The 22149-nt window shown below is 37.2% G+C and overlaps 1 protein-coding gene across 2 annotated transcripts in view; it reads right to left on the minus strand.

Moving 5' to 3' along the window:
• GLG1 (golgi glycoprotein 1) overlaps nt 1-22149 on the minus strand; it is a 154086-nt gene that overhangs the window by 41400 nt on the left and 90537 nt on the right. For both annotated transcript variants that reach the window (XM_082438980.1, XM_082438979.1), the window contains exons 3-6: nt 10379-10465; nt 6330-6545; nt 1201-1404; nt 271-342 (exon numbers count right to left, since the gene is read on the minus strand). In XM_082438980.1, the coding sequence (XP_082295106.1) occupies nt 271-342; nt 1201-1404; nt 6330-6545; nt 10379-10465 (579 nt within the window). The remainder of the gene's footprint in view (nt 1-270; nt 343-1200; nt 1405-6329; nt 6546-10378; nt 10466-22149) is intronic.

The raw sequence follows: 22149 nt of genomic DNA on the forward strand, positions 1-22149 counted from the left end.
TTCTGATATAAAATTCTCTGATTTTACTCCCCAAATTGATTCCCCATTGGCTTCCCAAAGTCCAGATATCACGAGAAGCTTAATTTTTTTGGTTTAAGTGAAATATGCTTTGGTTTCCTACTAAAAGCCAAGTATCTTACCTCCGAAAAGGACAAGCTGTATCAGTATTTTATATTTTGGTATGAGTTTATAAGAATATTGTTTGAGAGGATTTGAGAAAGCTTTTAAGAAAATGAATAAAATGCTGGTTTGTTTCAAAGTAATACTTACTTTTTCACTCATGGATTCTTCAAATTTATGGTTAAAGAGGCACTTATATACTCTGCCTTCACCAGCTTGTGTCTGTAAGATGGAATATAACATCATCATTATCATCACTAGCTAAGTAGTTACGCTGGGCAGTATCCACAATCTTACAAAGAACTTTGTTAAATTATTATAATGATGACTACCTTTGAACACATGGCTCAGTCATTTATAAAATTTAGTAGCCTTTGAAAGAAAATAATGATTGCAGTAAAGATGAAAAAAAATTTCCCATGGTATTTGAATACACTGTCATGTGTTCCCAGACATACTGTTAATTAGGAAACCAAGAGAAGCGTCAACGAGTCTCTCTTCTTACAATTTTATGCTAGAGTCAGTAAAACTCTAGCATTGGCTCTGATCAGTGGTTCTGATAGTTAAAGCTATTAATTCAAAACAGCAGGCAGAGTAGGAGTGTACACAAGTCACGCTCAGTCCTTTGTGGTAAAGATGGAGATTATTTCTGCCTAAAGGGTTGGAAAGTTGTTCTATAGGGTACGCAGGTAGTAACCAAGGATTTGGTTTTAAAAGTTAGCCACCTGCTGCTTCCTTCGTCTTAGCCATGGAATATATGTGAAATGGGATTCCCTGGTAAGATAGGATTCCTATATATAAAACAGATTTCCAAGAAATGAAATTGAGAAGTGAGATAGAGTAGAAAAAACAACGTATGGAGACTGTTCGAAGCCAAGTGTTAACTAGATGTTACCTCAAGGCTGAGCAGCCGTATCCAATACCCAGATAACTTTCTGCTATCCTGGGACCAACTCTACCTTCCATTTCAGTGACTTTTCTACATGTGACAGCTTGTGTTGGTTTAATTTTGGAATCGAGTATAAAAAAATATTTAGGAAGAAAAGGAAGCAAAGAAGAACAGTTTCTGAGCTGACTCACATTTTCACAAAAACGTTCCCGATCATCTCGGCAGGCAAAATATAAATGCCGGTCTAAGTGAAAGTCATCTGAGGACAGCTCAGCCACCCGGAGAATGGCTTTCTTGCAGAGTTCAGAGACTTGAATCTTAGGATCTCTTTCTTCTGCTTCCTTCACCAGGCCTTTCTCCAAGCATGATACCACCTCACCCTGTGAATGTGCATCCTAAAACAGCAAGGATACTAACACTTAAAAACTCTCACCACCATGAGCATCAAATAAACATCATTTGGTTAAAAACAAAAAACCAAAAAAACCAACTCAACACACAATAGTTTATCAATGTTCTATTGAGAAATAGGGTGAGAACCAATTACATTGTGGAAGTTACAGAAAATGCCCTCGATAATCTTTGGTAAGAATGTAATAGTTGCAAGCTATAAATGAAAATACAGATCCTGGGAAATTTAAGTCAGTTTAGTTTGCACTAGAAACAAGAACCTGACTTTTCAGAGTTTAAAATGTCAGAAAATTTTAAAGAAATTACATCAGCCCAATGTGGTGATCATAGTTCATGTCAATATTGATAGAACACTGCAGAAATATCTGTTAATTTACCTCTAAGGGCTAGGTATTTCTCAAATAATAGTGCTTTAGTCAAGTTTAAAAAATAACAACAAACCTCAAAATTCATTGAGAAAACATGTTATAGAGACCTTCTTTCTCTTTCTATTTTATACTGTCCGCAAAGACCCCACTCTTTAGTGTAATGTTCACTTTGATGTTCTGGATTTATCTTAATATGATTTAACAAGATTACCACCATTTACACAAACTGCTTTTGAGAGCTTTCCTGAAACCATCCAATTATCTTTAATTGTACATTGCATCTACCCCATAGCAACCACAAGCACTCATTTGTTCAAAATATGAAAAATTTCCCCTAAACATTTTCTATTTAAGAGTCCTAATCTTCTATATTCAGAAGATATGCTTCAAAAACTTGAGAGGTATATCCATAAATGTACCAAACCAAAGCAGCAGAAAATTCAGTGTTATCATTTTACTGACACACACACACACACGTGTATATAAAATCTCGTTATAGTAAAATACCATGTTTATGAGATCATCTGTATATAAGACTCCTAAAACTAGGTAGGGAAATATCTATTTTACTAAAATTTCAATTCAACAAAAAATGTATATAGTTTTTTTCCATTTTGTTGTAATAGGGTTTGTTCCACAGCACATTAATTTCCAAGTATTTTCATGAAAATTTTCATGTTCTCTCCTAATATACCTGTGAAAAGGGGCTACGAGCTGTGATACCTATTGTGCAGCTGAGTAAACAGAGGCCTAGAGGAGTTTATCAATTCGTCCAAGCTGCAGAACATAAGGCACCTAGCTAACAGTCCACCATTTATTTTTTTAGACCTTGGAGTGCTATGAAACTCCTACAGTTTGTATGTGGGTTTTGTATATTTTTCCTGAGGAAAGTTCATAGCTTTCATTAAATTCCAAAAGGTTTTCTGATCCAAAAAAGATCAGGAAGCACACTATACCAGCAGATTCTCATGCCTTCCTATTTTCTATCTGTACCTCAAACTTTCTCACTAGCTTTATGATTCCATCCAATGCTTAGAAACCTGAGATGAGCAAAAAGTTTTTTTAGAGAGTAATTCTGAAGGGAGAAAAAACTCTGAAGGACAAGTGACAAAAAGATAAGGACAGAGAGAAGAGTGGACACAAACCCCAGAAATTCAGAGTAAAGCTTATTTTTTCTTCCTAATTTATGAGTGACACTAAAATTTGTCTGACTTTGGCCCACTTAGAAAAGCCCTACCCATTTCCACTTCTCAAAGGAAAAACAAACCTGTGATAACAAAGATTTGGAAACATATCAGTCACTTACTATTTACAGTTTACAAGAGATTATTATAAACATGTTTTGTTAATGAAATAATATCTTATACCAAATTTTAGTAGCTCATAATAACTTACTGAGAGGTTGCTAGCAATTAGATCGTAATCATATAAAAAAGGTTGAAAATAATAGCATGATAGCCAACTCACGATTTAGACTTACCCTTTAGTTCTGACATCATAGGGTAAAGAAATGATTTCCCTGTAATGAGTCTAAGTGTTTCCCTCTATACTTAGGGTTTACAACTGTTTAAATGCACCAGCACCATGGTTTGAGACCCTCTAAGGAATCCGAGATGTAATTTTAATTATAGCAATTGTAGCACCACATATTAGTACTGCGCCATAACATCACCTCCATTAGATGTTTTCATTTATCATAACTTTAGATAATTTTTTCTAATAAAGATATTTCAGGAATTCTTCTCAGTTTCCCAAAGTCTCTGAGCTTTTCAGTTCAGCCCATTTGAGTTATACAACTGAAATGTATGTAAATATTTGACAAAGAAGACTGTAGGGTTATTACTGAATGTGAATGAAAGCAAGGGACTGTATAGCAGCACATTACCTACAAGAAAATGAAATTACTTAGGGTTAGGTTTTAAAAAGTTATTAATATGCAGGCTTGACATATGAATAACAAATGATACTGTAAACGGACTTACAATGAATTTTTAAAATTCTATTGTGGTGAGACAAATGTCTGTCTTAAAACTATTACTAGTGTCCCAATCAGTTTTTAGCAGTTCAATAAGTAATATTTTTTCTTCTCCATACACCTTGTCCTTTTTAAAAATTTTTTTGAAAGACCAGAGAAGGATAACACTAATCACAAAAAGGTGGGCAAGAACTCAGTTTTCATCTCTGCTATTAACCATCCTCCATTTCAACATTTGTAATGTCTTCTGTGATCTACCTCTATAGGTAAAGAGAGAAAAAGAATGTCTGAACTGAATTTCAAAGTAGTTGGTTAAAAGCAGGAAAGGATAAAATGATAAAACTAGTGTGTGAAAAGTATAAAAGTAGTAATAATGTGGGGCACTTGTCCGCAACTAAGTTCCTGGACTGGATGCCACATCCTGCTTTCTCTTCAAATGATATAAATTATTTACATTTACTTTTGGAGATCTGCCTTTTCATTTTAAAAATATTTATTTATAAAATTCTAAAGGTTTTATTAAATATATAGTCTTTGTTCTAAAAATTTACATATATTAACATTCTGAAAAAATCATTAGAGTTCTGAAATTATGACATTTATATGTTCATACAGAGGCAGGGTATAAACAGATTAACCTCTGACCTCTGGAGGTGAGTTCAAAGCTAGTCACAGAGGAGTTTGCAAGCTTCAGGGCAACAAATTTAAAACTGATGAGTGTGTTCTCTTCTGTGGTCAGAGGCTGACTTTATAAATTCTCAGGATAATTTTCAAAACTAAATAACTTGGCTTCAGAGAAGGAAACTATAGTTAGAAAAAGGCAAAGAAGGGCTGAGGACAGACTGCTATCGTTTTTAAACTTGGCTGTAGCAATAGGGTGGATTACATACAAAGGAACGTGCTTTTTCAGAAGTGCAGGCATGAGTCATTCTAGGGTGCTAGGGTGGGGGTCTGGAGTAAAAAGAAATTCATCTAACTGGCAGGTACAGCCAAAGATGAAAACGACAAAAATGTGCATTTGGATGGTCCATGGAAGCATTTTTGTTATTTTAACTAAGCTGAAAAATCAATCCTCACTGTCACATCTTTGGGCTCTGGCACTATTATATTCTGCCATGGTTCAAGTCAGTGCAGACTTAGTAACTTGTACACGCAGCTGAAAGCAGGTTTTACACTGACAATTCAGATTGCTAGTGGGAAGCTAACCAGCAATTATCTTGGTGGGCAACAGGGAAGAACTACTACAAAGAGAGGTGAATTGTAATGGTCTGCTCTACAGCACGGATCACTAACCACAGAAATGAAAATGAGTCATCATTGATTCCTGAAAAGTGTGTCTGTAACACTTCTATGAAGATTTAAGAGTGAGGTTTGGAACTGGATATAACCCTCAACACCCTAAATAAAGTCAGAGGCGCTTCCTGAATTATCAGGGTGACTTAAATGCTTTTGTGCCATTTCTACAGTGTGCTGGGAAAGTGAAGAATCACCCTCCTTTATTAAAACTGGCCTTTCATTAGCTGCCTGAAAGCTGTATGCCAGTTCACAGTGCTCTCAAGACCGACCCAGAGGTTCCCTGTGAAAGGGCGAGCCCTGTGCTGGTACGAAGCAAAGGGTATTTGGTGACAGCCAGACAATAACCAGCACTCAAACCTTCATTTGAACTGGTGTGTGCAGTTCCAGAATTCTAACACCACGCCCCCCAGTCGGGGACGGAAGCCTGCAAGTCACAGCGCTCTGAACAAACAGAGGGCAAAGGCACAACTGGATTTTGCTTTCTCTCGTACTTCCTAAACAGCAGATTAATGAGCAGCAGCAATTAACAGCTGATGCCATACACAGGTCTCAGACTACCTCTCCCACTGGCATCTGCTACTTCTCAGGAGTTCTTTCATTTTTGCTAAGCAAACAAATTCCGCATAAACCTGGCTGAACCTCCATTGTGACCCTCTGGACAACAGACTATTAAGGACAAAAATAAGATCAGATATAATTAAGGAAGAAGAAGCTAGGTAGTTATTTTCTTTCCTGCCTTTACTAAAACTAGTTCTCCTGAGATGAACATAACATATATCACATTTACAGAGTAGCTTTCTTCTGAGAAGCTAAAAGTACCTTCCATGTTTTAAAATTTTCTAATTTTTATATATGCTATCTTCTTTTATACTGGTGTGCTTACTAAGTAATTTTTTTAACGGCAACAGTGAGGTATATGCAAAGAAAGGTTAGAGAACTTGAGTCTTTCCTAATCCAACTACTTTTCCCACAGGACTACAGAATACTTTTCTAGAGGAACGTTATAGGTAACCAGCAGCTGGTTTTGCATTTTGAAGCTAACACTAATCTTAGCAGATATTAATTCCTCTACTCCCCCATACAGTATTGAAACATTTTGTTACAAACAGATGAAGTGCACCCACAGGCCAACTAGCCTTAGATATTGGGGCTGTCTGGACCTCAACTTTAAGTCTACCTCCAGTGCTAAATTTTTTCCATACCAGTCATACAAAGCTTTTCATTCATCGAGTCTGTAAGACCCCTTTGGTGAAGGCAGTGTAGTAGATACCTTTTCTCCAAGCCGAATGCTCCCACATTTCAGAATGTTGATGTCATTTTTACAGTCATCCATGAAGCCACAGATTAGACGGTAATCACTGAAAATGATGGCTGTCATCTTGGTGATGTATTGGTGACACTGGTACTCAGTGATGTTGCCTCGGTGATCCACCAAGCAGGAAACCAAGTAACCTTTTCCAACTGGTTCATCAGCACACTCTTTGATCTGCTCAAAGGAAGGTGGCTGTTTTACACAAGTATTCTATTCTCTTACCAAACAACTTTTACAAAAGAGAGAATGATATTTTCTTGTTTCTTCTTCCACGGGAGAAAAAGGAAAACACTTAGAAATGCTTGTGTTTTAAAGAAAATAGTGTGCCATGCCTACTCAGATCGTTGCACCTTCTAGGAAACACCTGATTAATATGCTTTGCAAGAAAATACATACATATACAAATGCTTAGGTAGAACCCATGTTTAAATGGCGTAAAAAGAGCTTTTTAAAAATTTTCAGCTTTGTTGAGAAAATTTATTAAAATGTATTTATTGAAAAGAGCTTTTGACAGCTCTTTTTATAATGATTCTACTGAGAAGTCCCTTTAGCCATGCAAAGAACACAATGGACAGTGAGAAGATTAGTCTAAGGAACAGGTCTGAAAAACAGGTGCAGAACTAAAGTCTAGTTGCATATCCCAAGCCAAGCTACACAGCAAACTATTAATGTTAGGTAAACCTAATGACCAAGGGGAGGGAGGGAGGAAGGCATACTATTACCTCTTGACATGACATTAATGTGTTCTGAATTAACTATGGATTTGGACATATGTTTTGAACCTAGCAGAATCCCAGCTTTAACACTGTGGTCTACAACAGAAATATGTTTAAATATGATGTTTAGGGACTTCCCTGGTGGCGCAGTGGTTAAGAATCTGCCTGCCACTGCAGGGAACATGCGTTCCAGCCCTGGTCCAGGAAGATCCCACATGCCGCAGAGCAACTAAGCCCGTGCGCCACAACTACCGAGCCTGCGCTCCAGAGCCCGCAAACCACAACTACTGAAGCCCGCGCGCCTAGAGCTCGTGCTCCACAACAAGAGAAGCCACCGCAATGAGAAGCCCGCGCACCGCAACAAAGAGTAGCTCCCACTCGCCGCAACTAGAGAAAGCCCGCGCGCAGCAACAAAGACCCAATGCAGCCAAAAATAAATAATAAATAAATAAATTTATTTTAAAAAAATGATGTTGAGTGCAGTCTGGCAAGAAGTTTGGGAAGGGGAAGGCCATTGCAAGTCTAATCTGGCTGGTTTAGACATATGATCTAGTGGATCAAGCACAGCGTGACTCCACATGGGGAGTGTTCCTGCAAAGTACACATAAAATCACAAGCGCTAATGAAGGAAAATAGCCCCAAAATGCTGAAATTCAGGCATAAAAAAGTGAAATCTACTTACAGGGTTTTAAGCTTGAATTATAAAGCAGAGAAGGTTGTTTAGAAAAAGCCTGTTGCATTTGGAGCAATTAAAAAAAAAACAAACAAAAATGGCAGTTTTGACAAGAGGAAGGAGCCAAATGTAAATGTCTGTTTCCAATATAAATGAGAAGGGAATATTTTACTGGTTTTTTTGAAACTAACGGAGACCATTCTCTACTATTACACCATCTATGGTAAACATGTACACTTGATAAGACAAGTACAATCTCCTTTTCCAAAAGGTGCTAGGTGAAGGACATACCACATACTAATTGTCCTATGGGCCGGTGGGTCTCTTCATGTCTGACCCCAGGATTAAATCCAGAGCAAGTCAAAGACTCAGTTCAAGACAGGAAATTGTGTTTACTTTTAAAGAAGCAAACCTGGAAATTTAAATAGCCTCACACTGGCTTCAAGAGGCAGCAGAGATCTTCAACAGTCAACAAGCTGAATGCAATGTTTTCAGCTTAACCTTGAGCTCTTTTTTTTGGGTGATGCCTAGAGAGAGGGCTGTGAATGTATTTCCAAGAAAAGAGTTTTTTGTTTGTTTGTTTGTGATTTTTTTAAAGCAAAACAGAGGTAAGTTTCAAAAGTGAAAGGAGAAATAGCTGCTTGAAAATCTCAGCATTTATAATTCAACCACTGGAAAAACCCTGCATAAAAAACACAGGACTAGTGGCAGACACCTGGGTTTTAAAACAATGAAGTAGAAGTATTCATATAGGCTCTAATACTGGGCAATCAATGGTTTAAAACTCTGAAGAAAGACCAAGAGACATTGTGAATTGGAGCCTCAATAAGAAATTAAATGTATATTTAGCTTCAATCACCTGAGATTTTACTGAAACACCTATTTGTTCACCACCAATTACAACCAGATGTAGTGTTTGAATTAAAAGTGTATGCTTTTCTTCAACCACTCTATTGGAGAGAAGTTTAATATAATAAAATAAATTTCTAAGATTAACAGCAAAAAACAGCATTAAATCGTCAACATATTTATGAATGGGTGTAAACTCTGAAGTGGCTGGGGAGCAGATTCTTAAGGTGCCATTATAAAATGCTATAGTCACTCTATTTTTGACATGAGGCAGGAGAAAAGCAAGCAATATTTGACTCAATCATGGAGAGTAAATAAAAAGTTTGGTTGGCGGTCTTCAGTATTCTTATGATGTTGTTTTCCTCCTTGGAAGGATTCCAAAATTAAGAAAGAAGAGGGAGATGCAGAATAAAATGTTCTGTTGGCAACTATGTTCTTCCTGATATTTAATTTTCTTGACTCCAGTATAATCTCCCTCTAGGGAGGGAGAAGTGTCCCTGTTACATTAATCTTTTATAAAACCACAACACCCCAAAAGGTTACAAGAGGGCCATAACATAACATATACATTACAAGGAAGCCAGTTTCATTTTATAAATATAGATGGATAAAACCAGCAAAGGGGGAGATTATTCTGATGAATCTGCATATTCTATGAGCTAAATTTCCACATGGCACTCAAACTGGTATGTACACGAGTCACATAGGGAGTTTGAGGTGCATAATACTGAACCTAGAAGCTGAAGATCAATGTTTTAAAATAAGCTATTCTATTCCGAAGCCCCAACGCATATGAAGAAGGGTCACTGCTTTAAAAGAATAACGCGTATCTGATTCAGTAGTAGAAAGTTTGAGGAAGAAAACAGGTTCCACAAGATCCCATAATGACGAAAGTTAGGAACACAAGCTGAGGACTTATCTGGTTGGAGTAGAGTCTTCCTTAAGACCTCAGGAGAAAATGGTCCTGAATTAAGTCATCAATAGGGTAGAGTTTGGGGACAAATCTATATGATGCAAGATCTGTGATTATTAACTTTGAGGTAAAAAAATAGCAACTATTTTCTTTGTGATTCTTTCAGTATGAAGGAATCCCCAGCTTCATGGAATTTCTATCACTAATTCTAAAAAATAAAATAAATTAAAATAAAAATTCCAATACCACAATTTTCACTAATATTATTTGATATTTACACTGAGCCAAGAGAAATCATTGAAAAATATCACCAATTAGCATCCATATAATGTTATACATTTTTAGTAATTATTTTTATTTTTGTTTTTATACTCAATATCCATTTATAACAATATAAACAATCTTTTTACAAACCTTTTTAATGCTAAGTCCTATTATTTGAAGCATATGCCCTGTGGTTCAACTGGTCCAAGTGCATAGCCAAAACACTTAGGAATGTTTATCAGCCTCCTGGGGAAACCATTCTGATACAACCCAGTCATAAGCAGATTGCACAATGTGTGAGAGCACTGACTGATGACAGAAGTGATTGTATTCTCCGTTTGGGGACAAAAAGAGCCTGATTTCCAACTTGTCTGAATCAACAGCATCCTACTGTAAGTGTAGGTGAACGTTAAGAAAAAGAAGTCTAATTACACCCCTTCAGCCTATCTCTGAGCCGAGACATATGTTAATTCCAAGAAAAGTAAAGTAACTCAATCAGTCATTCCTCCCTTAATGACTGGTCTGGTCAACAGATATAATTTTTGCTTCTAAGTCATTAAATATCCACAAAATTCTTTCTTTCACAACCTACCTCTGATATGGTAGACTTGCAAACCTCTCTGGCCACAGATTCAAATTTGGGATCTGTAGTTAGGTTCAGCTTATAATTCCATAACAACTAGGTATAAGAGAGAAACAAAACAAAAAAAACAAAAAAACTCCAGTTAGAATAGTATGAAATTTAACATCAGTGGTTACTATAAATGATAAAATTTCATTATACAGAGTCAGATAAAACATATTCACACTTCAGTTAACAAACAAAAAGAAAATGTCACTGTATTTACAGATAAAAGGAAAAAATGTGCAGACAAAATAAAACACTACCATTCGGACATACACTTTTCTCTATTTTTACTTAAGGACAAATTTTTTTTTAAGTCAGGAAAAAAATTAAAATAAAAATTCCTGACAAGGGTTTCAGAGAAAATATAAATAGGTTGTATATGCAAAATTCTTAAATCAAAAAGTCTAACCCAGAAGCTCAAGAATTGGTAGGTTTAGTTGCAGATTTCACAATCAACAGTGCTTTTCACACATCATTTTTATGAAGGAGTGTTGTCCAGAGTCTAGTTTCCTGACACATCTTTCTTTATTCCTCTAAAACCCTCAACTTGACATATACACGATAAGGTCTATTTTACACAACTGTTTTAACATGTCTTAAGCTATGAAATCTCTAAAGCCATTCATGGGCGAGGACTGAATATTACTTTATTTTTGCAGCTTCAGTTAAAAAATTTCAATACATTCTGCTCAGATGGGGAGACAGAGCAGGAGCTTTGTATGACGTAGAACATGAAGAGGTTTGGGGGGTGGAGGGGCAGTTCACAAGCCTTTCTTTCAGACGGCTGCACTCCAAGACTAAAGAATACAATCACTCATTCACCGATTCATTCAAACATCTGCTTAGCACTTCTTATGATGTACCACACACAGTCTACTCTCAAGGGCTTCATAGGTTATTACAGGAAACAGAAGCAAATGTTTGAGCACACACTGTGTTAGGAACTGGGGGTTAAAACAGGAGGAGAAAGACAAACACTGTCCAGTGGTGGCTATGGTAATAGCAGGTAATGTGTATTTGGTTAATGGCATCACAAGGCGCCACAGCAGTACAGGGGAGGAGTACCCCACACTGCACCAGGGGGTTTGGTCAGGGAAGGTTTACCAGAGAAAGTGCTATCTACGATGAAATCTGAAAAATTAGTAGCAGTTAGCCATATTAAAAAGGGTAAGAAGACTGTTTTAAGTAAATAAAGCAGCATGCGTGGAAGCTCACTGGAATGGGAAGCAGGGCATGTTAGACGAACTGAAAGTCCAATGGAGGATTGACTCTGGAGACACAGGCCAGGACCAGATCATAAAGCCCTTGTAAGTCATGTCTGAACTTTAACCCAAGAGTAATGGGGAGTCACTAAAAGGGAAATAAGGGAGTGACATGACCGGATTTGCTTTTTAGAAGTAGAACAGAAGCTAATATAAAGTGCATTAGGAACAACACAGAAACAGGCAGTAAATTCCGCGTAAGAGTGCTGAAGAAGATTTTGTGAAGATATAAAATATAAAGGATGAGTAGGATTTCTTCTCCTCCCTCCTCAAAAACAAAAAACAAAGAAAAGCAGTAAAAAACTCTAATCGCCCAACTATCATCAATAAGTGAGTTTTCAGAAAAAGGGGTAAGAATCTGGCTACTATCTATAATGAAAGTTTTAAGAGGATGGGACTTTTGCCTTGTTTACTACTATATGCCCAGTGCCTAGAAGAGTGCATGCAACACACAGGCACTGATAAATATTTGTTGAAAAGATCAACAAAAGAACAAATCTATACCATGATAAGTTCAACCAATAGTACATATAAGGCCAAACTGAGAATAGATATAGGAGAAGCTTAGTTCTAACTGAAGGCATCTTAGGCCTCCTGGCTCCTCAGAAGTAGATCCCATGATTCAAAAGATGTGGTTAGAACTGGACAAATACATTTTACTATTTATCTATCTACTACCATCTATCTAAGTCAGTACTACATGGTAATTAAATGTTATATTTTAAAATTAAAGCAACACATTCTGATTCTATATGTATATCAAACCAAAGACAGATTAAAAATGTCCTCCTTATTGAGTGACTTGCAGCTGACCCAATGCCATTTCTTCCATGTAAAAAAAAAAAAGAAAAAGAAAGGAAGAGAAAGAAAGAGAAAATGCAAGAAAGAAAAAAGTTGTCTGGTACTTAGAGTTGGAGTGAACAGCAACAAATGTCAAAAAAAATAAATACAAACCACAGACTATTTCCTTACTTTATCTAATGCAAACTCAGATGTCCTATGATTGGGCTAGAAACAGATTTTCTGACAAAAACCATTTAGATAATCATTTAGATCTTTTGAATGTCTTTAACTTTTAATTTGGAACCTTATTTGTTCTGATAATAGGTGTAAATTTCCTTACGAACAGGACTCCTCCCAGATAACTATGATACTATTGTCTAATGCTAAATATTCTACCTCTCGTCTTTTTTTCACGTTTCAGTTATAATTCACATACCATAAAACTCACGATTTTAAAGTGTACAATTCAGTGTTTTTTTAGTATATGGTTGACACTTGAACAAAGGCCACATTAGGGGCACCAACCCTCTGTGAAGTTGAAAATCTGAGTATAACTTATAGGGGGCCCTCTGCATCCACAGTCCCCCATGCTCAGATTCCTGCAGTACTGCAGTATTTACTTCTGAAAAAAAACCTGTGTGTAAGTGGACCCGTGCAGCTCAAACCTGTGTCGTTCGCGGGTCAACTGCACTCACAAGGGTGCACAACCATCACCACCTTCTAATTCAAGAATCTTCTTATCGCCCCAGCACAAACCCCATGCCTGTTCTACTCCCCATCCTCCCTACTCCCATCCTTTGCAACCATTAATCTACATTCTGGTCTTTCACTTTTAATATGACTTATTAATGCATTATTATTCTCTTTCAGGAATATAGGTAAAAAGGGAATTCAACATAGGTTGCCACAAGTACATTTTCCTCTAGAAAACAGATAAACACACATTACATTTGATTACTGAGAGCTGATTATTTACAGCATATTTGATAAGTGTCCTTTCCTCTGAGTGGCTATAATCAACTAAGAAAAATAACTGCAATTTGACAATAAATACTATTGGTTAGCATGATGTATTTCAGCTTCAATTTCCTTAAATTTAAGAGTCTCATCTTTGAATCCACCTACGCACCCATCTCCCTCCCCCAAATATGTACTGAGTAACTACTATAATCTGAGTATCGTGTTAGGCGACAAAGTTGAGAAAGCTGGAAGTAAAAAAAAAAAAAAAAAAAAAGTCACTGTCTCAGGTACTCAAGAAGCTCCACCACAGGAAAAGAAGGAAGAGTCAGATTGGGAAGAAAATAAGCAATAAAAACACAGTGTGATAAATGTGGTAACAGAAGCATGCAGAAGATATTATGGGAATACAAGGAAAGAACATATCACAGTGATTGTAGAGGAGGGATAGGTGAGGCTGGTAGTGGTCAAGTTATACTGGGCCACGAGTAAGAAGGAATTTTGTCAGATGAACTGAGGAAGACTGGGGTTCTAGGACTGCAAGGGTAGAAAGGACAGAAAGAATAATGATAACTTCTGGGAATCCCATAGTTCAGAATGGCTGGAGTTGAGGGTATGAAAGATCAGGGGAGAAGGGGTGTTAGATCACACTGAGTATTATAGCTCATATGAAAGAATCTGGATTTTATCTTAAAGGAAATGAGAGGCTAATGGATAATTTTAATCAGAGAACTCAAAAGATGAACTCTGGTTGTATAGAGAAGGGCTACACTGAGGGGGTTAGTAGGCCAGTTAAAAGGCAAGAGTTTTTGGATGGGAGAAGATGGGATATATTTGAGATATTTATTTAGAATAACGACAAGATTTGGGTGTGGGGAGTGAAGGAAAATTCTTTTTTTTTAATTTTTATTTTTATTGGAGTATAGTTGACTTACAGTGTTGTGTTAGTTTCAGGTGCAGAACAAAGTGAATCTGTTATACATATACATATATCTACTCTTTTTTAGATTCTTTTCCCATATAGGCCATTACAGAGAATTGAGTAGAGTTCCCTGAGCTATACAGTAGGTCCTTATTAGTTATCTATTTTATATATAGTAGTGTGTATATGCCAATCCCAATATTCCAATCTATCCCTCTCCCCTGCCTTACCCCCTGGTAACCAGAAGTTTGTTTTCTACATCTGTAACTCTACTTCTTTCTTGTAGGTAAGTTCATTTGTACCCTTTTTTTTAAGATTCCACATATAAGCGATATCATATGATATTTGTCTTTCTCTGTCTGACTTATGAACGAAAATCCTTCCTTCACAGTCAAGCTCCTTGAAAGTATAGTCTAAGTTTATTTAATCTACTTACTCTTCCATTCATCCTTAAAATTTTTTAAATCAAAGCTGTCTGTTTAGTTAAATAGTCAAAGGTAGTCAATCTAAACAAACAAGCAGTCCCCCACAAAGTCCCTTTCTAAAGTCCTACCCATTACCCAGAGACAATTCTTTTAGCTTTTTCTTATGGTAATTACCTCCATACTTTTAAGCTACTTAAATTGCTATTTCTTGACCTGTTAGCTTTAGATACTGTATAATAGCTTTATACTACAGAAGGTAAGGAATGAACTCTTATACCCTCTTCCGGATCCCAATCCTCCCAATATAGTTAAATCATCATGTCATTAGATACTCAGTATTTACGTTATTGATTATGTAAAAATACTATATATAATGAGCCATATAGAATATTATATTTCTTTCAATTTTTAGTTTGTCATATAGTTAACAGTCATTTATTTCATAAGCCTATTTTCGATATGCCCATTACTAATTAATCCCCCATCTCTTCACTGGAAAAGCAAATCTCTCAAAATGTTCAAACGCTTCAATGATCTCTCAGGTGAGACATTCCTCTTGGAGTCTTCCATCTTCCTGCTTCAGTCAGGACTGGTTACCATCTAAGCCTCTGCACAGGTGTCATCCTTCACCAGCATCCTGGGAATTCCTTTGCTTTTTCTTAGGCTGATGCACTAATTACTGGGTTCTTTAATTTTCTTTGTCTTGCTGTATTCCCTCATTTTGGTGAAGCACATCCTCTAGTAGCTTTATGAGAAAACATGTATGGGTAGTAAATGTCTTGAAAAATTTTATGTATGAAATGTCTATTTTGTATTATCTTGACTAAATATAATTTTTCCTCAGAATTTTAAAGGCACTGGTCTACTCTCTTCTAGTTTCCAGTAATGCTAATGAGAAGTATCATATTATTCAAACTCCCAGTACTTTAATTATTATTTTTTTCTCTGAAAGCTTTTGAGATCTTTTATTTACTCCCAGGGTTCTTTTCAGAACCCTAAAATTGGTTTGGGTTATCTTTCCATCCATGGTGTGAGGCACTCATGGGCACTTTTAATCTAGAAACTCATCCTTCAGTTCTTGGAAATTTTCTCGTATTTTTCATTCAAGTTTTTTCTTTTTTTTTGGAGTGGCTAATATATACCAGGCACCACTCAAGACAGATGTGAGCAAAGAAGGGCAAAATCCTTGCCCTCAAGTAGTTTACATTGTATGAAGGAGAGAAAGATAATATGCAAATGATCAAATAAATAGATCAGGTATTGAATGCTATAAAGAAAATTAAGCTAGTATAAAAGAGCTGAAGTGACGGGTGAGGGGTGCTTTAATAGAGGGGGACAAGGAAAATGAATATCCTGAAAAGGTGACTGTTCCATGATGAACAGCAAATGCACATTCTGTGAATATCTGAGGGATAGCGAGGAGGCTGCTTGTGGCCTAAGTAGAGTTAGCAAGGCGGACAGTGGTAGAAGAGGCCAAGGAGCAGGTCTCTGCTCTCTGCGTGTTTTGTAGGCCACTGTTAAGGACCTGGGAGTTTAATAAGTGAGAAAAAAGCTTCTGGGGTTTTGGGCAGAGACGTAATATGACCTGACTGTTAGAGGAATCATTCAGGCTGTAGCATGGAGTACAGACAGTAGAGGGACAAGGGCAGAAGAAGGGAGACTACTTAGGAGGCTATTAAAGAAGCACAAAAGAGAACTGACGATGGCTTGAACCAGGGGGTAGCAGTGAAAATGGTCAGATTTAGGACACGTTCCAAAAGGAGCAGCCAGACAGCAAGGCTGCTAACAGACTGAATGTGGGATATAAGAGGACACGAGGAATCAAGGTTTTTGATTTGAGCAATGGGAAGAACTGAGATTGGGAAGACTGTAACAAGAGAGGTTTAGAGGTAGAAAATCAAGAGTTCAGTTCTAGAAATGACTGTGAGACAGCGTAGAAACGTGAAATCAGCACTTGGAGTCTGGAGTTTGTGGACAAGTCTGTGCTGGAGAAAAGACAGGAACCACAAATTGTCAGCCAGCAGGGCAGCATCAACTGTTCCTCTCCAATGGGAGTCATGGCAACAGTCTATGTAGCCATCTGGCGGTATCTTCTCTCCAGATGACAGCTCAGGTGTGAGAAGACAACACTCCCAACAGGCACTGTAAGAGGTAGTTTTGGCTTAGAAACCCTCAAGCCCCATTCGAGCCATTATCTCTTGAAACAGCCCTCTGGGCATAGTTTCCAGGATCCCTGCAAGGAACACACACACCCAGGTATAAGAGTCACCACATTCAGGGAAACCTCTAGTATGGCACCCCCAATGAGTATTTATAATTCATTTATAGTTCTCCCCAATCCATATAGAATTTACCAATCAGGGTCATTTTTATCATAAGTAATACTGCCTTGAACCTTAGTTGGTATTTTACCCTTATTAGGTCACCAGGGAACTGAGCTACATAGTTAACAGGATTGAAATTCTCCTGAAGGGGAAAGAAAGGTTTTGTTAACCATTTACTCACAGGGCTATTATGAGCTGCTATAAATGTTCCTTACATGGGTAGACAGATACATAAGCATTTCTGTGGGGTAAGTACCTGGAAGTGAAAAGGCTGTATTATATACTATGCCTAAGTTCCGCTTTAGTAAGTAATACCCAACAGCTTTCAAAGTAGTTACACTAATTTACATTATCACCATCAGTATTTGAAAACTTCCTTATTCTAGTATATGTGCTACCGAAGCGATCACGAAAGCTCCCTTATTTTATATTCACAGTAATGCTTGGTATTAACACTGTCAGTCTTCTGAATTTTAGCAATTCTAATGGTGAATGTAGATACTAGTATCTCACTCAGGTTTTAATTTCCATTTCCCTGATTATTAATGAGGATGAGCACCTTTCCATTTATTTGTAGATCATTCAAGTACCATCTTTAAGACATGGATGTTCAAGTATCTTACCCATTTTTCTTTTCTTTCTTTCTTTTTTTTTAATTAAGGGCTTATCCTAAATTTGTCCATCCAGCAGTTATATTGTATCTTATGGAACAATTTCTATTTTTAAAAAATTCAATTTATTTAAACTAAAACAACAACAACAAAAACCAGCTCACCCATTTCTCCCACCTCTGGCAACCACCAATCTGTTCTCTGTATCTATGAGCTTGGTGTTGTTTTTTTTGTTTTTTGTTTTGTTTTTAAGATTCCACATAAAAGAAAGATCGTATAGTATATGTCTTTGTCTGACTTATTTCAGTAGCATAATGCCCTCAAGGTCCATACATGTTGTTTCAAGTGGCAAGATTTCCTTCCTTTTACAGCTGAATAATATTCCATTGTGTGTGTGTGTACGTATGTATATGTATACACACATTTTCTTAACCATTTAACACTTATATTGTTTCCATATCTTGGCTATTGTAAATAATGCTGCAATGAACATGAGGGTGCACGTATCTTTTTGAGTTAGTGTTTTCATTATCTTCAGATAAATACCCAGAAGTGGATCATATGGTAGTTCTATTTTTAACTTTTTGAGGAACCTCCACACTGCAGTGGCTGTACCAATTTGCATTCCCACCAATAGTACACAAAGGTTCCCTTTTCTCCACCTCCTCACCAATACTTGTTATTTCTAGTCCTTTTGATGACAGCCATTCTAACGGGTGTGTGGTGACATCTCATTGTGATTTGGTTTCTCTGATGATTATCTTTTCATGTACCTATTGGCCATCTGTATGTCTTTTTTGGAAAAGTGTTTATACAGATCTTCTGTTCATTCTTTAATTGGGTTTTGTTTGTTTGTTTTTGCTATTGAGTTGTATGAGTTCTTTATACATTTTGGATGTTAGCCCCTTATCTGATATTTGATTTGCAAATATTTTCTCCCATTCAGTAGGTTGCCTTTTCATTTTCTTGGTGGTTTCCTTTGCGGTGCAGAAGCTTTTTAGTCTGATATAGCCTCGCTTTATTTTTGCTTTTGCTTTTGGTGTCACATTCAAAAACCATCACCAAGACCTATGTGAAAGAGCTTACCGCCTTTATTTTTCTGGGAGTTTTATGGTCTCAGGTCTTGAGTTAATTTTTGTGTCTGGTGTAAGGCAGTGGTCCACTTTTCTCAATACCATTTATTGAGGAGACTGTTCTTTTCCCCACTACATATTCTTGGCTCCTTTGTTGTAAACTAACTGACATATATGCATGGGTTTATTTCTGGGATCTATATTCTGTTCCACTGATCTATGTGTCTATTTTTATGCCAATACCATATTGTTTTAATTACTATAGCTTTGTAATATAGTTTGAAATCAGGGTATGTGATGCCTTCAGCTTTGTTCTTCTTTCTCACAATTGCTTTGGCTAACTGGGGTCTTTTACGGTTCCAAACAAATTTTAGGATTGTTTCTTCTATTTCTGTGAAAAATGTCATTGGAATTTTGATAGGAATTGCACGGAATCTGTATATTGCTTTGAGTAGTATGAACATTTTAACAATACTAATTCCACCAACCCATGAGCATGGACTATCTTTTCATTTATTTATGTCTTCTTCAATTTCATTCAGTAATGTCTTGTAGTTTTCAATATACAGGTCGTCTTTCACCTCCTTGATTAAATTTATCTTCTCCATTTTTCTATTGTTGTCTTTTCTTTCTTTCCTTTTTTAAAATTTATTTTATCTATTTTATTTTTGGCTGTGTTGGGTCTTTGTTGTTGCGCACGGGCTTTCTCTAGTTGCGGTGAGCAGAGGCTACTCTTTGTTGCGGTGTGCAGTCTTCTCACTGCAGTGGCTTCTCTTGTTGCGGAGCACGGGCTCTAGGTGCGCGGACTTCAGTAGTTGTGGCTCGCAGGCTCTAGAGCACAAGCTCAGTAGTTGTGGCACATGGGCTTAGTTGCTCCACAGCATGTGGGATCTTCCCGGACCAGAGCTCAAACCCGTGTCCCCTGCATTGGCAGCGGGATTCTTTTCTTTTTTTAATAGTTAAGACTTTTTTAATATTTATTTTATTTATTATCTTTTATTTTTGGCTGCGTTGGGTCTTTGTTGCTGCATGCAGGCCTTCTCCAGTTGTGGCGAGCAGGGGCCATTCCTCACTGGGGTGCGCAGGCCTCCCACCGCGGTGGTCCCTCCTGCCGTGGAGCATGGGCTCCAGACGCGCAGGCTCAGTAGTTGTGGCTCACGGGCTCTAGAAAGCAGGCTTAGCAGTTGTGGCACACGGGCCCAGCTGCTCTGCAGCATGTGGGATCTTCCTGCACCAGGGCTTGAACCCATGTCCCCCTGCGCTGGCAGGCGGATTCTTAACCACTGCGCCACCAGGGAAGCCCTGTTGTCTTTTCTTTATTGCTTTGTATGAATTCTTCATATATTCTGCACATACTGTCAGATAAGGATTGAAATATTTTTTCCTTCTCTATGGCTTGCCTTTTCACACTCTTAATACTATATTTAATGAAACAAACTTTAATATAATCTGATTTATCAATCTTTTGCTTTTGCTTACTGCTTTTTGTTTCCCATTTATTAAATCTTTGCTTATCCCACATAGTCTCTTATGTTATCTTCTAGAAGTTTTATTATTACACTTTTCACCTTTAGATCTATAATGCATCTAGAATAGATTTCTGTGAATGGTGTGCAGTAAAGATTAAAATTTTTTTATTCGAGTGTCTGTTTATATATGAGCCTGTTTCTGGACTCACTCTGTTTCACTGGTCTATTTGTTAACCCCTTGTGCCTCTGCCACACTGCCTTAATTATTGCTACTTTAAGTCTTCAATCAGGTGGTCAAATTCTCTCTGCTTGGTTCTTTTCAAGAGTTTTGGCTATTATTGGTCAAAACTGTGTTCCCATGTAAATTTTAGAATCAGCTTACTATTTTTTGTAACAACAAAAATGGGATCGTACAGAATCTGTAATTTGGTGAGAGCTGACGTCTTTATAATATGGAGTCTTCCAACTCACTAGCACAGTATATATTAATATATCTCTTCATTTATTTAGGTCTTCAAATTTCTCTAATATTTTATAGTTATCTGTAGAGATGTCTTACATACTTTTGTTAGATTTATTCTTATGTATTTGATGCTTTATATGCTATTTTAAATAGTGTTACTTTTAAATTCACTTTAGGGCTTCCCTGGTGGCACAGTGGTTAAGAATCCGCCTGCCAATGCAAGGGACACGGGTTTGAGCCCTGGTCTGGGAAGATCCCACATGCCGCGGACCAACTAAGCCTGTGCGCCACAACTACTGAGCCTGCGCTCTAGAGCCCGCGTGCCACAACTACTGAAGTCCGCGCACCTAGAGCCCGTGCTCCGCAACAAGAGAAGCCATGGCAATGAGAAACCCACGTGCCGCAACGAAGAGTAGCTCCTGCTTGCTGCAACTACAGAAAGCCCAGGCGCAGCAACGAAGACCCAACACAGTCAAAAATAAATAAATAAATAAATAAATTTATAAAAATAAAATAAAAACTTTAATGGGAACAATTATAATGCATTCCATCCCAATCCAAGTGTATTAGTTTGGTAGGGCTGCTGCAACAAAATACCATAAACTGGGTGGCTTAAACAACAAAAATTTATTTGCTCACGAATCTGGGGGGTAGAAGTCTGAGATCAAGGTGACGGCAGTACCAATTTCTTCTGAGGGCTCTCGTCTTGACTTGTAGATGTCCATTTTCTCCTGGGTCTGTGCCCTAACCTCTCTTTATTAGGACATCAATCCTTCCGTTTTCTGTATACTATTTGTCCCCATTTTCAGCAGTGTAATATCCTTTGGAGATCAGCTTCTTTCTCCACCCTTTTGGAGCTTCTTTCTGGGCTTCCTCTCTGTCAGATTCAGTCTATTAATAGATTTTTGGGGATTTTTTCCTAATCTTTTGCTTAATAAATAATGCCATAATAATGCCATAACAAATATCATTTTAAGTTGACTGCTTTATAAAGAAGTTTTTCTTATTTATATTCCTATCTATAGGCTAGAGCAGAGTTTAGCAAACTTTTCCTGCAAGGGCCAGAAAGTAAATTTTTTAGGCTTTCAGGAAACTACAGTCACTGTTGCAACTACTCAACCTTGCCATTATAACATGGAAAGCAGCTACAGTATGTAACTGAATGAGTGTGGCTGTGTTCCAATAAAACTTTATGCGTAAAAACAGGCAGTGGTCTGGATTTGGCCAATGGGTAGCCATTGACTGGTGGGCTAGAGAATGCTTAAATTTCCATATGCTTGTCAATACTGTATATTTATCAAATTTTTAATATTTGTTAATCAGATGGATAAAAACAGTACACTCATTTTTCTTTTAATTTTCACACTTTAAATTATGAAAGAATCAAAATTTTTGTTGTTTACTGGACATCTTTTTCTTTTCCTGTGAATAGTCTATTTATGTCTA

The sequence above is a fragment of the Balaenoptera physalus genome (genome assembly GCF_965194825.1).
Source record: "Balaenoptera physalus genome assembly, chromosome: 19".
Classification (NCBI taxonomy): domain Eukaryota; kingdom Metazoa; phylum Chordata; class Mammalia; order Artiodactyla; family Balaenopteridae; genus Balaenoptera; species Balaenoptera physalus.